The sequence below is a fragment of the Doryrhamphus excisus genome, linkage group LG16 (assembly GCF_037039965.1).
Source record: "Doryrhamphus excisus strain RoL-2023G ecotype Guam linkage group LG16, RoL_Dexc_Guam_v1.1, whole genome shotgun sequence".
In the NCBI taxonomy this organism is placed as follows: Eukaryota; Metazoa; Chordata; class Actinopteri; order Syngnathiformes; family Syngnathidae; genus Doryrhamphus; species Doryrhamphus excisus.
This window is the reverse complement of record NC_136372.1, coordinates 10038263-10052572: the sequence shown is the minus strand read 5'-3', so window position 1 is coordinate 10052572 and position 14310 is coordinate 10038263. Positions and strand designations below refer to the sequence as shown.

Sequence of the window (14310 nt, the reverse complement as noted above, 5' to 3'; positions counted from 1 at the left end):
GGTGGACGAGTGGTTACCATGTAGGCCACACAGTCAGGACATCTCCGCTTGGGCATCTCCGGGGACTCCGGTTTCCTCCCACATTCCAAAAACATGCTAGGTTAATTGGCGACTTCAAATTGTCCAAAGGTATGAATGTTAGTGTGAATGGTTGTTTGTCTCTATGTGCCCTGTGATTGGCTGGTGACCAGTCCAGGGTGTACCCCGCCTCTTGCCCAAAGACAGCTGGCTCCAGCACCATGACATAAAGGCAAACAAATCTGGTTGTATGACATTTTACACTTGAATGAATAATTGCTGTAGTATGCAAGCTTTTCTTTTCTATTTTACATGCAAAATGAATATAGCAGTACTGTATAACTGTCTAGTAAGCTATATGTTATTTACATAGATTTTCCAGAACAATAATGTTTTGGTACTGCTTTGGTATGCCTTCTTTCACTGCACTGTACTACTGTACTGTTAAAATGGCAAATGTTTGTGGTATTTCCGGGCTCCATGGATGCTGTGGTTTGAGAGCAGATAACGCCAACAGGATCAACAAGATGATCAGGTACTACAATCCTGCTCTATGGGTGGAGTATCACAGTAACCTTGGTTCAAACACTGTGGATTGTTCAGTCTTGTCACAAACGTTTAATCATATAAACAACAAGTGCATAATAGTTTTCAGCTCAAACCCCAAATATGAAATGTGGATGTTTCTGGACCTATCTACTGTATGTCTATATATCTAGGTATAGATATATATACATACATAGGTACCCCTTAATGAGGTTTTAAGTTTTAAGTAGCAAGAAAAGTAAAAGCAAGAAAGTGGTTAGCACGCAGGCCTCACAGCTACACTCAGAGAAAAATATGTTGAGTGAACATATCTATTAAGTATTGGTGTTACCATTACAATGTTTAAATCCAACTTAATTTGTATAGGTTGTTTTAACATATTTACAAAAGTAGAAGCTGACTTATTTTCCTTTTGTTACATTAATGTCTGTATGATTATGGGTATCTTATTTTTACAGGGTAGGTACAGCTACAATTTTAAAAGGTAAAATAACACCAGTTATTTAATCCTGACATTTATGAACTTAAAGTACTCTGTCATGAACCTGAGACTGGCTGATGACACGCTCTCTTCGCAGCAACTCTGTGGTTTGATGAAGCTGAAGAACCAGTCTCTTTCACAGGTGGATGGCAGATGTAACAGGAGACCCTTGTAGTTTGTGACACAGGACATCTTCATAGTATCAAGTTCCTGGAATAAATTGAGACAAGAGTGAGGACAGGTCAGCTTTGTTTAGTGACTAACAATCAAAGCAACACATGTCAAAGGTTAATAAAAAAGCTTAAATAATACATAATCATGCGGTTTTTATGAACGTTTCCTCACAGTCTGACATACTTCTTAAATAAAAAAAAATGAAGGCTGTTCCATAAAAATTAAAATATAAATGTTAATTAACTGTACTTGAAAAATGAGCTTTACTGCTTTGAAAAATATTTCATATTTGTTGCAATAATTTGGATTATACAAATAACTGCCTAAAGAAACATCACCATAAAAATATTTGTTCAGAAAATGCATAGAGGATCACACCATTCATACACCCACACAAATTAACATTAATATTTGATTACACATTGTTGAGGATGAAAAAACCTTACAAGGAGCAGGGATTCTTCATTCTGCATAATATGACTGTATAATCTGGGGCGTCCATCATGATCTGGGGTGCTTTTTCATTAAGTGGAACACTGGAGCTTCAGGTGTTACAGAGTCGTCAAACGGTGATTGGTTGTGTGCAGATGTTGCAGCGGGCATCCCTCATGACCGAGGGCCCGCGTCTGTGTGGTAACAGCTGGGGTTTTCAACAGGGCAACGCTGCAGTTCACAATACTGGCTTGACCAAGGACTTCTACAGGGAATAACATCACTCTTTTGGACCACCCCGCATGTTCCTCTGATTTAAATCCTAAAGAGAACATTTGGGGATGGATGGCAAGGGAAGTTTATGAAAATGGCCATCCAACCAATTTTTGAAGTGATTAGCAAAAACGGTAGAGCTACTCATAACTGAGTCCTACTGAGAAATGCTTTTGGAGAGTTTTGGGCAATTTCTGGCAGTATATACTGCCACTGCATTTATAAATGAATGAAAACATTGTGGCAAAAATGTGGCTGCTTGATAGCTCAAAACAGGTGTGTACAAGTGTATGTATGTTTTTTTTTTACACCTGTGTTTATTCATTCATTTCATCTCTCTGTTTATTGTAACTCATTTCGCTTTCTATGTATTATTCTTTTCTATTAATTGTCATTTTATTATTCATGTATCATTTTTATGTTTTCATTCATATTTATCATTTATATGTTTTAGCGTATGTGCCCTGTGATTGGCTGGCGACCAGTCCAGGGTGTACCCTCTCGCCTGAAGACAGCTGGGATAGGCTCCAGCACCCCCCGCGCGACCCTCGTGAAGAAAAAGCGGTAGAAAATTAATGAATGAATAAATGAATGATTTTTCTTTACTTTTGCCTTCATCGCTACATAAGCTTCTATGAGTTTTTCCTAATATTTGCTTATTTATTCATTTATTTCTCTTTTCTTTAATTTGTCTCATTTTCTATTAATTGATCATTTTTTACTTATTCTTATTTCATCTACTTATTCATATATTTCTTTTCCTTTCCCAGTGAAAACGGAAGTTGGACGTTATCGTATTTTGTATCAATATAACTTGGCCGCCATGCCGGACTTGACATGCGCGCGCGCGCGCGCACACACACACACACACACACACACAGTTTGCATTACATAACACAGTAACCTCGATTTATTTTCGTTATTAATTCCAAAATGAATCATCAATGCCATAATTACCCCATTAAGAAGATGCGACGTCTTCACTCCACCTGACTGTCTTTTTCAGGCGTGACGTCAGCATTGCCAGCGTGGAAAGCACGTCCATCTATACCAGGAAGTAGTGATGGGAAACTCGATTTCTTTTACTGACTCGAGCTTTTATGAAACACTCAGTGAATTGGGTATAGGGAAGCAGAAGCACGCCCGCGACCCTCGTAGGGTAAGCGGTAGAAAATTAATTAATTAATGAATTAATTAATGAGAATCGCACATATGCCACATGTTATGTCAGCCTAGCCTTTTCTGCTCGATATCCGCGAGTCGTGAAATTTGTGTTTGTGGCGTACAAACTGTGAGTGAAACTCGAGTCCTTTGTGTGTACTAATACATTTATTCAAATGCAGTTTGATAAACCGTTGCACAGTTAGTTGCATCTTTATAGGTTTCATTATCTGGTAGTAGTGTGGTGAGTGAGTGAACGAGTTAACTGAGACGAGTACCAGTGCAACAGTGCAGTGACAGTGCAAAAAGTCTTGCGATTTCAACAGCTCGTTCGTAACTCGCACATCACTACCAGGAAGTAAACTGTCCCCACAGAACAGGACAGGAAACAACTTATTTGAGTCAATACTTCGACCTTCTTTCATCCAAGCTCTATGATGATATGATGAGATTTGTTGGAATGTATTTGCCTTAGGCTCCACGTCGTCTGCGGGAGGCTGTCATTGGAGTAAGTCAAGGGTAAGAAGAGCTTCTTGTGTTGCCAGCTAGCCGCCTGTGTCGTTCACCTGTCAGATAGCGAACATGCTAGCATGCGACATAGTAAAGAGAACCAAAGGTTAATTTTCACATTTTAAAATTCATTTACGTGGTTATTCACGCTGCAACAACACAAGCGATGGCAGCTGCTGACATAACAATAGTGCACCTGTCAAAAAGTAAAGGTAAATATCATTATGCTCATAGGTTGTATTGACCTTCCTGAAAGTATTGTTTTTAATCGTGTACACATAGAGAGTGTTATTCAAATTACTGATAAAGTTGGCGGAATTGTATTTATTCATCTAATGACCCCCCTTTGTATTACGTTCAAGCATAGTAACTGTTGGCCATCCTAAAATAAATATGTAACAATGCAGTTCAAAGTAAACAGTGAATGCGTAAGAGTCACACCCATGTGAAAGCAGTATTGAATTTAACCCTTCAGGTCTGTGTACAGTACAGTTTAATCGCTGTAACACTCTACAACGCCTATTAATACATTCCTATTACTAAAAAAGTATCCACTTAAGTCAACGTCATGCATGGAACTGCTTTTCTCAACATAAATTTTGAGACACAGAGGGGACATTTAAATGAAAAAATTATCACTCCATTTATGTGTTGACCTCTAACACCAAAGCTGTAGCCGACAACAGAATTTGCAATGCTACGACTAAGTAATCAGGAAAAAGACGAAAGAAACAAACAATATTTAAATTACAGTTTTTAACGATCAAAATAATGAAGAGGTTACTGAAACTACAGATAAGACTTTGATACAAAGCAGAGTAGGGCTTTGAATTGCGAAATCCCAATGCTACCCCTTCCTCCGCCTTCCCTTACCTCTGAAACCGAGGGCCAAGGCGAAGAAGCCACTAAGAAATGGGACACCAATTTGTTCTCGTTACATCTTCTCCCTTCACCGATTGCTGGCTGTGACATAGGCAGATCAGATAGTTAAATAGTTTATAATAAATGCTTCCTACCAGACTTCCCAGTCTCCGGCCACCTCTTCCAGCTGCGGTCCTGATTCAATTCATCTTCCTGCAAAGTGCCACTCACACTGACTCCGGTAGGCACTGCGGTGAGACTCCACTCTGACTGCGGAAACATGAGAGCAGATGTTCACGCGTTCACCCTTGTATACAGGAAGTTCTCGTAAACATCTGTATTTGCCTGCACAGCCGCAGGTGTTTTTTTGGTGCCTTTTGATTTCACACATATTGCTCTTCTGAACAAACAGCGTTTACTGCAGCGTTCACCCCCCCCCCCATCTGAAAGAACCCACAGGTGGAGCCATCTTGTTTGTAGTTCTAAATATATTTGTTTTCCTTTTCTTGTTCTTTACTCAAATGCATCCTAGCAAATTGGACAATTATATCATTTTGTTATTTCCTTGCCTGTGCAACCCTCCATGCCACAAATAGAATGTAGTCCTGTGGTACTGCCTGATAATGTATTTGATGTTTTCCCAGCCCACACACACACAAACCTTTGATGATGGACGCCACATTGGTTCAAGTGGACAAGAATCTGACTGAAGCCATGAGGATCTTGGGAGATGGACAGAGGTGAGTTGAGTGTGTTCCAACTACAGAAGCAAATTGCTTGTTTCCTTCACATTGTTACTTGACAGCTTTAATAAGGAAGGTTCTAATTCACCTGTACTGTATGCCAGTGATTCCCAACCACGGTGCTGCGGCACATTGGAAATGGGGAAATGATCCAATTTCACTTAACTATCACAAAAATGATTATTCATTACAAATAATGTATTTGTATTGCGGTGTCACGAGACACCTGACTCATGGGGTGGACGTGGACGCGTCCACGAGAACAAGACGACACAAGATTTATTTATTTTATTTTATTTTTTTGGTGTGTCCCGTCCAGCCTTTGGGGCAGATGGTATTGTTGATCTAAATGCCCTTACATGCTAAACAGATTAGCTTTGTGTGAGGAAAGTTGTAAGCTACAACTTCCCTGTACTATGAAATTTTATTTGCCCTTATTTGATGTTTTTGTTATGCGAATTTGGAGCGGCCGGACCGGAGCAAGAAGAAACACAGACAAGAAGAAGAAGACAAACTGTGGTCGTGGGGGAGTGGGGCAGTAGAGAGAGAGAGAGACAAAAACAGCAGCAACAACAATTCACATAACAACAACAATGACATACAGGACTGCATCAGTTAAATGTCAATGATGGCTAAGGGGCACAATGGAAATGATATCACTGAATTGAAACAGTCAAACTTACCAGTAACAATGAAGACATGAACCGTGATAGTAAACAGAATTACAGCGATAAATACAGTGCATCCGGGAAGTATTCACAGCGCTTCACTTTTTCCACATTTTGTCATGTTACAGCCTCATTCCAAATTGTATTAATTTAATCTCTTACCTCAAAATTCTACACAAAATACTCATTATGACAATGTGAAAAAGTTTTTTTTTTTTTGACTTTTTTTTAATTTATTAAAAATAGAAAACTAAGAAATCACATCTACATAAGTATTCACAGCCTTTGCCATGAAGCTCAAAATTGAGCTCAGGTGAATCTTTTTTCCACTGATCATCCTTGAGATCTTTCTACAGCTTAATTGGAGTCCACCTGCAGTAAATTCAGTTGATTGGACATGATTTGGAAATATAATAACTGTCTATATAAGGTCCCACAGTTGACTGTGCATGTCAGAGCACAAACACCAAGCATGAAGTCAAAAGAACTGTCTGTAGACCTGCGAGACAGGATTGTCTTGAGGCACAAATCTGGGGAAGGATACAGAAAAAATTCTGCTGCTTTGAAGGTCCCAATGTGTCACGGTCCGTTTGGGAAAGAGAATAATCCAGCGAAGGTCAGCAGATAGAGGAGAGCTTAAATACCCGACGGGGATAAACAGCTTCAGGTGCGCTCAACGGCTCCGCCTCCAGCCAGGTGCAACAGATCTGGGGTAACAAAAGGACAGGAGGGAGACAGAGGCACAAACAAGGGCAACCGGACGTGACAGTATCCCCCCCTTAAGGATGGGCGCCACCTGGCGGCCTACCTGGCTTCTCCGGGAAGCGGCTGTAAAAGTCAGAGAGCAGATTAGGATCCAAAATGAGGGCGCGAGAAACCCATGAGCGGTCCTCAGGGCTGTACCCCTCCCAGTCAACCAAGTACTGGAAACCCCTGCCCCTTCTTCTCACATCCAAAATGGCCTTGACCGAGAAAGCCGGGTGGCCGTCTATTAGCCTGGGAGGAGGTGGAGGCACCTCTGGAGGGTTGAGGTCGCTGACGCTGACAGGTTTAATGAGGGAAACGTGGAAGGTGGGGTGTATTCCCAGGGCATCAGGGAGGCGCAGCAGGACAGAGGAGGGGCAGATGACCCGTTCCACAGGGTACGGGCCGATGAATCTGGGCTGTAGTTTCCTGGAGTTGGTGTGGAGGGGCAAGTCCCGAGTCGACAGCCATACCCTCTGGCCAGGCCTGTATTCAGGGGCAGGCAAGCGGTGGCGATTGGCCAGACGCTGGTTGCGCTCAGCTGTGCGTGTCAGGGCCTTCCGGGTGTTTCGCCAAGCCAGGCGAGCACGGCGTAGGTGGGCAGAGACGGAAGGGACTGCAGACTCTGCCTCCAGAGAAGGAAAAGCTGGGGGCTGGTACCCATACGCTCCGTGGAAAGGCGAAAGGCCTGTGGCAGAGCAGACGAGGGAATTGCGGGCATACTCTATCCACGGCAGGTTGATGGACCAAGAGGCGGTGGCAGACGCAGCGAATGGCAGCCTCCAAGTCCTGGTTAGCGCGCTCAGACTGGCCGTTCGTCTGCGGGTGGTAGCCTGATGACAAGCTGGCGGTAGCCCCCATGGCCCTGCAAAAAGCCTTCCAAACGGCCGAAGAGAACTGGGGGCCCCGGTCAGAGACCACATCGAGGGGGATGCCGTGGAGCCTGAAGACATGGTGGACCAGGAGTTGAGCTGTCTCGAGCGCCGAGGGGAGTTTGGGGAGGGCAACAAAATGGGCCATCTTCGAGAACCTGTCGACGATGGTGAGGATGACTGTGTTGCCGTTGGAAGGGGGAAGACCAGTTACGAAGTCCAAAGCAACATGGGACCACGGCCGGGTGGGGATGGGCAGAGGACGCAGAAGACCGGCTGGAGCCTGATGGGACGGTTTATTTCTTGCACAGGTCGTGCAGGCGGCCACAAACTCCCTGACGTCAGCACGCAGGGAAGGCCACCAGAAGCGCTGAGACAGGAGGAAGATGGTGCGTGCAATTCCAGGATGGCAGGCGAGCTTGGACTCGTGCGCCCAGCGAAGGACCTGAGAGCGAAGGCCCGGGACCACGAACAGACGCCCAGCCGGGCAGTCACTCGGGGGGGAAGAGTCCACCATGGCATCCATTACCTGCTTCTCTACCTCCCACTGAAGCCCCCCCAGGATACGGGACTGGGGAAGGATGGTCTCCTTAGGAGGAGCGTCCGAGGGTTGGGAGTACATCCTGGAGAGGGCGTCAGGCTTGCCGTTTCTGGAGCCAGGGCGGAAGGTCAGGGAAAAGTCAAAACGGGTTAGGAAAAGCGCCCATCGTGCCTGCCGGGGGTTGAGCCTGTGAGCCGAACGGAGATAGGCCAGGTTTTTATGGTCCGTGAGAACAACAAAAGGGACCTCGGAACCCTCCAGCCAGTGCCTCCATTCCTGCAGCGCCAAGACAACGGCCAATAATTCCCTATTGCCGATGTCGTAATTTCTCTCTGCCGGGGTCAGGCGACGTGAGAAGAAGGCGCAGGGGTGCAACTTGTGGTCGGTGGTGGAGCGCTGGGAGAGGACAGCCCCCACGCCGGTGTCGGACGCATCAACCTCGACAAAAAATTGAGACAAAGGGTCAGGGTGAGCCAGGACAGGAGCCGAGGTGAAATGCAATTTAAGGTCTTCAAAAGCGGCATTGGCATCTGGGGTCCATACAAACGGACTCTTAGGGGATGTGAGACGGTTCAAAGGTTCTGCAACCCGACTGAATAGAATAGACTGAAGTCCTGAATAAAGCGGCGGTAAAAATTAGCGAAGCCCAGAAACCTTTGAAGGTCCTTCCTTGATGTAGGAGGGGGCCACTGGACCACAGCCTGGATCTTGGCAGGGTCGGCTCGGAGTTGCCCCTTCTCCACAATGAACCCCAAAAAAGAAACAGAGGGAGCGTGGAAAGTACATTTCTCCGCCTTGACAAAAAGTCTGTTGGCAAGGAGCCTCTGTAATACCAGCCGCACCTGCTGGGTGTGTTCCTCAAGAGAGTCCGAAAAAATCAAAATATCATCGAGATAAACAAAAACGAAGCGGCCAAGCATATCGCGTAGTACGTCATTAATAAGACACTGAAAAACGGCGGGTGCATTGGTGAGACCAAAAGGCATCCCCCTTCCGGATGCGGACGAGGTGGTACGCATTGCGGAGATCCAGCTTAGTGAAGAACTTAGCAGAACTGAGGGAATTAAATGCGGAATCCAATAGTGGGAGTGGGTATTTGTTCTTGATAGTGATGTTATTGAGAGCGCGGTAATCAGCACAAGGGCGGAGTGACTTATCCTTCTTCCCGACAAAAAAGAAACCAGCAGCTAACGGGGAGGAAGAAGGGCGAATGAGACCAGCGGCGAGCGAGGAAGATATGTAATCTTCGAGAGCCTCCCTCTCAGGCTTAGACACATTATACAACCGCGAGGAAGGGAGTGCGGCTCCGGGGTGGAGATTAATGCAACAGTCGTATGGACGGTGTGGTGGGAGTGACATGGCTCTGTGCTTGCTGAAAACGTCTCGAAGGTCATGATAGACAGGAGGGACCGAAGTAAGGTCGATCCTCTCAGGTGCGGGGGCGCGAGTGTCTGAGGGACGGGGACACGCCCCCCTGAAACAGTGCGTGTGGCAAAAAATGCTCCAGCTAGCGATAGCTGGTTTAGACCAGTCTATGTGGGGAGTGTGCCTGCTCAACCAATTAAGACCCAATACTACCGGGGCGGAGTGCGAGGGAATTATAAAAAAAATCAAGTTCTCAATGTGATTGCCTGCCAGGCGGAGCGAAAGGGGGCGGGACTGGTGAGTGACGTTAGCCAGGTGACGCCCATCCAGAGAACGAACAACCTTGGCAGAGAATAATGGTAACACAGGAATAGAAGAATTAGCAACAAACGCCTCGTCGAGGAAACAGTCGTCCGAGCCAGAGTCGATAAATGCCGTGATATCAACACAGATATCAGACCAGGCGAGTGTACCTGGCAACTGTAGTCGATTGGTCGCTGGCGTGATCGCGGAAGTGGGCGTGGTCGGAGGCGCCACCGGCGAACCAGGAAGAAGCTTGGCCGACGCTTGGGAGCGTTGGCTGTCCGGGCGGACGGGACAGCGGGAGATCGTGTGGTCCGCATGGCCACAGTAGAGGCAGAGGTGGAGCTGCACCCGACGCTTCCTCTCGGCCGACGTGAGGCGATGACCACCAAGCTGCATGGGTTCCTCCAACGCCAGCATAGGGGGCGTTCCCGAGGGAATGGGTTGCCTGCTGTTGGCGGGGAGAACATCGAAGGAGCCCCGGGCGAAGGGGGGGTCAGCACGTCGGAGCAGCCTGTCTTGCTCCCGGAAGTCCAGGCGCTTCTCGATGCGCACCGCCAGGGCGATCAGGTCGCCCAGCTCACCCGGCGTCTCCAGGGGGATCATATGGTCCCTTATCCGCTCAGCGAGCCCATCGGAAAAAACGTCCAGAAGGGCCGAAGGGTTCCAGTCACTTTTTGCCGCGAGCGCGCGGAACTCGATGGCGTAGTCGGATACGCGACGTCTGCCCTGGCGAAGCCTCAGGAGGGTGCGGGCAGCCTCGCGGCCGGGAGGGTCTCGTTGAAAGACTTGCTCCAATGCCTTCGCAAAAGTGGAGAAGGAGGAGCAGACGGCTGAGCGTCGGCTCCATTCGGCCGTGGCCCAGGCCCCCGCCCTGCCCGTGAGGTGGGATGTGGCGAAGGCCACTCGGGCGCGCTCCGTCGGGTAAGCGGCAGCTTGGAGCTCGAAATGTAGCTCGCACTGGGTTAAAAGTGACGGGGTCCGCGTCGACGGGGTCCATTCTGTTGGCTGGATTATTCTGTCACGGTCCGTTTGGGCCAGGATCCCAGACGCGGAGGCAGGAGGCAGGTGAGTACGGTCAAAATGGTTTATTGAGTCCAAAAGAGATAACAAAAGGCGATGGTGTGGAAAAGGGTACACCATGGAAAAAACAAGATACAGAGCAGGGCTGGTGGAGGCTCGAGCCGCTGAACGCATAAACTAGAACCACTGGGTTTGGTAGCATCGGGTGGCGAAAGAGAATAATCCAGCGAAGGTCAGCAGATAGAGGAGAGCTTAAATACCCGACGGGGATAAACAGCTTCAGGTGCGCTCAACGGCTCCGCCTCCAGCCAGGTGCAACAGATCTGGGGTAACAAAAGGACAGGAGGGAGACAGAGGCACAAACAAGGGCAACCGGACGTGACACAATGAGCACAGTGGCCTCCATTATTCGTAAATGGAAGACGTTTGGAACCACCAGGACTCTTCCTAGAGCTGGCCGGCCTTCTAAACTGAGCGATCGGGGAAGAAGGGCCTTAGTCAGGGAGGTGACCAAGGCCACGATGGTCACTCTGTCAGAGCTCCAGCATTCCTCTGTGGAGAGAGGAGAGCCTTCCAGAAGGACAACCATCTCTGCAGCAATCCACCAATCAGGCCTGTATGGTAGAGTGGCCAGACGAAAGCCACTCCTTAGTAAAAGGAACATAGCAGCCCGTCTGGAATTTGCCAAAAAACACCTGAATGACTCTCAGACCATTAGAAACAAAATTCTCTGGTCTGATGAGACAAAGATTGAACTTTTTGGTGTGAATGCCAGGCGCCATGTTTGGAGGAAACCAGGCACTGCTCATCACCAGGCCAATACCATCCCTACAGTGAAGCATGGTGGTGGCAGCATCATGCTGTGGGGATGTTTTTCAGCAGCAGGAACTGGCAGACTAGTCAGGATAGAAGGAAAATGAATGCAGCAATATATAGAGATATCCTGGATGAAAACCTGCTCCAGAGCGCTCTTGTCCTGCTTAAAAATGAACCTTCGCCCCAGCCTGAGGTCAACGACCCGAAGCACACAGCCAAGATCTCAAAAGATTGGCTTCAGAACCACTCCGTGAATGTCCTGGAGTGGCCCAGCCAGAGTCCAGACTTGAATCCGATCGAACATCTCTGGAGAGATCTGAAAATGGCTGTGCACAGACGTCTCCCATCCAACCCGATGGAGCTTGAGACTTATTGCAAAGAAGAATGGGCAAAACTGCCTAAAGATACAGTGAAGAAAATAAGTATTTGAACACCCTGCTATTTTGCTATTTCTCCCACTTAGAAATCATGGAGGGGTCTGAAATTTTCATCGTAGGTGCATGTCCACTGTGAGAGAGATAAACTAAAAAGAAAAATCCAGAAATCACAATGCATGATTTTTTAACAATTTATTTGTGTGATACAGCTGCTAATAAGTATTTGAACACCTGAGAAAATGAATGTTAATATTTGGTACAGTAGCCTTTGTTTGCTATTACAGAGGTCAAACGTTTCCTGTAGTTTTTCACCAGGTTTGCACACACTGCAGGAGGGATCTTGGCCCACTCCTCCACACAGATCTTCTCTAGATCAGTCAGGTTTCTGGGCTGTCGCTGAGAAACACGGAGTTTGAGCTCCCTCCAAAGATTTTCGATTGGGTTCAGGTCTGGAGACTGGCTGGGCCATGCTAGAACCTTGATATGCTTCTTACGGAGCCACTCCTTGGTTTTCCTGGCTGTGTGCTTCGGGTCGTTGTCGTGTTGGAAGACCCAGCCACGACCCATCTTCAATGCTCTGACAGAGGGAAGGAGGTTGTTCCCCAAAATCTCACAATACACGGCCCCAGTCATCCTCTCTTTAATGCAGTGCACTCGTCCTGTCCCATGTGCAGAAAAACACCCCCAAAGCATGATGCTACCACCCCCATGCTTCACAGTAGGGATGGTGTTCTTCGGATTGTACTCTTCATTCTTCTTCCTCCAAACACGCTTATTGGAATTATGACCAAAAAGTTCTATTTTGGTCTCATCTGACCATAAAACTTTCTCCCATGACTCCTCTGTATCATCCAAATGGTCATATGCAAACTTAAGACGGGCCTTGACATGTGCTGGTTTAAGCAGGGGAACCTTTCGTGCCATGCATGATTTCACATCATGACGTCTTAGTGTATTACCTACAGTAACCTTGGAAACGGTGGTCCCAGCTCTTTTCAGGTCATTGACCAAGTCCTGTCGTGTAGTTCTGGGCTGATTCCTCACCTTTCTTAGAATCATTGAGACCCCACGAGGTGATATCTTGCATGGGGCTCCACTCCGATTGAGATTGACCGTCATGTTTAGCTTCTTCCATTTTCTAATGATAGCTCCAACAGTGGACCTTTTTTCACCAAGCTGCTTGGTAATTGCTCCGTAGCCCTTTCCAGCCTTGTGGAGGTGTACAATTTTGTCTCTGGTGTCTTTGGACAGCTCTTTGGTCTTCGCCATGTTACAAGTTAAAGTCTTACTGATTGTATGGGGTGGACAGGTGTCTTTATGCAGCTAACGACCTCAAACAGGTGCATCTGATTCAGGATGATACATGGAGTGCAGGTGGACTTCTAATGGGCAGACTAACAGGTCTTTCAGGGTCAGAATTCTAGATGATACACAGGTGTTCAAATACTTATTTGCAGCTGTATCACACAAATAAATTGTTAAAAAATCATGCATTGTGATTTCTGGATTTTTCTTTTTAGTTTATCTCTCTCACAGTGGACATGCACCTACGATGAAAATTTCAGACCCCTCCATGATTTCTAAGTGGGAGAAATAGCAAAATAGCAGGGTGTTCAAATACTTATTTTCTTCACTGTAGGTGCGCTAAACTTGTGGGATCATATTCAAAAAGACTTGAGGCTGTAATTGCTGCCAAAGGTGGATCAACAAAGTATTAAGCAAAGGCTGTGAATACTTATGTAAATGTGTTTTTTTTGTTTTCTATTTTTAATAAATTCAAAACATTTCAAAAAAACCTTTTTTCCCATTGTCATAATGGAGTATTTTGTGTAGAATTTTGAGGTAAGAGATTAATTTAATACAGTTTGGAATGAGGCTGTAACATGACAAAAAAAGCGAAGCGCTGTGAATACTTTCCGGATGCACTGTATGCAGTAATTAAAATCTCACTGCTTGACATCATTTTTACTGTAATAATAGTGTACCAATAGCATAAAGACATCAAGGATAAGACGGTAGATTGTGTAGAGAAGCACCCATGTGCTGTGAGTGCGCATATGGAGGTGTGTACTTCTGTTGGTATGCATATTCATATATGTGTGCTCATATGTGTGAATGCGTGTGTGTAAATGTGTAATTGTCACTGAGAAGGACAAAAGGAGAGGGACTGCCTTCTACCACCCAGTAAACCCCGCCCCGCACAGCCAGGTCAAGCTCTCACCGAGCCCGGCGGGAGACCATACCCCACTAGGGCAGAAGGGCATCGAGGGCCACACACTTGCGGGCACAGCCCTTGTGGCTGGTTGGCGGGGGAGCCCGCCCACGGCCGGAGGCGCCGCCCCATAGACGCCCCACACAGGAAGCGGAATCCGGCCCGCCCCAGGTAACCCCAGGCCCGACCA

General features: G+C 46.7%; 1 protein-coding gene and 1 long non-coding RNA gene across 3 annotated transcripts in view; one reads left to right on the top strand and one right to left on the bottom strand.

The window, feature by feature from the left end:
• Positions 1-1009: 1009 nt before the first annotated feature.
• On the bottom strand, positions 1010-4751 carry LOC144901844 (uncharacterized). Its single transcript, XR_013629938.1, has 3 exons — positions 4612-4751; positions 2882-2969; positions 1010-1255 (listed from the first exon to the last, which is right to left on the bottom strand). It is a non-coding gene; the product is annotated as an uncharacterized LOC144901844 (long non-coding RNA).
• The window catches only part of pdxdc1 (pyridoxal-dependent decarboxylase domain containing 1), a 34342-nt gene continuing 23450 nt past the window's right edge, over positions 3419-14310 (top strand). The window contains exons 1-2 of one of the 2 annotated variants that reach the window (XM_058049655.2): positions 3419-3604; positions 5101-5196. In XM_058049655.2, the coding sequence (XP_057905638.2) occupies positions 5123-5196 (74 nt within the window). In that variant the 5' untranslated portion in view covers positions 3419-3604; positions 5101-5122. The remainder of the gene's footprint in view (positions 3605-5100; positions 5197-14310) is intronic. The other variant, XM_058049656.2, reaches the window with a different exon arrangement.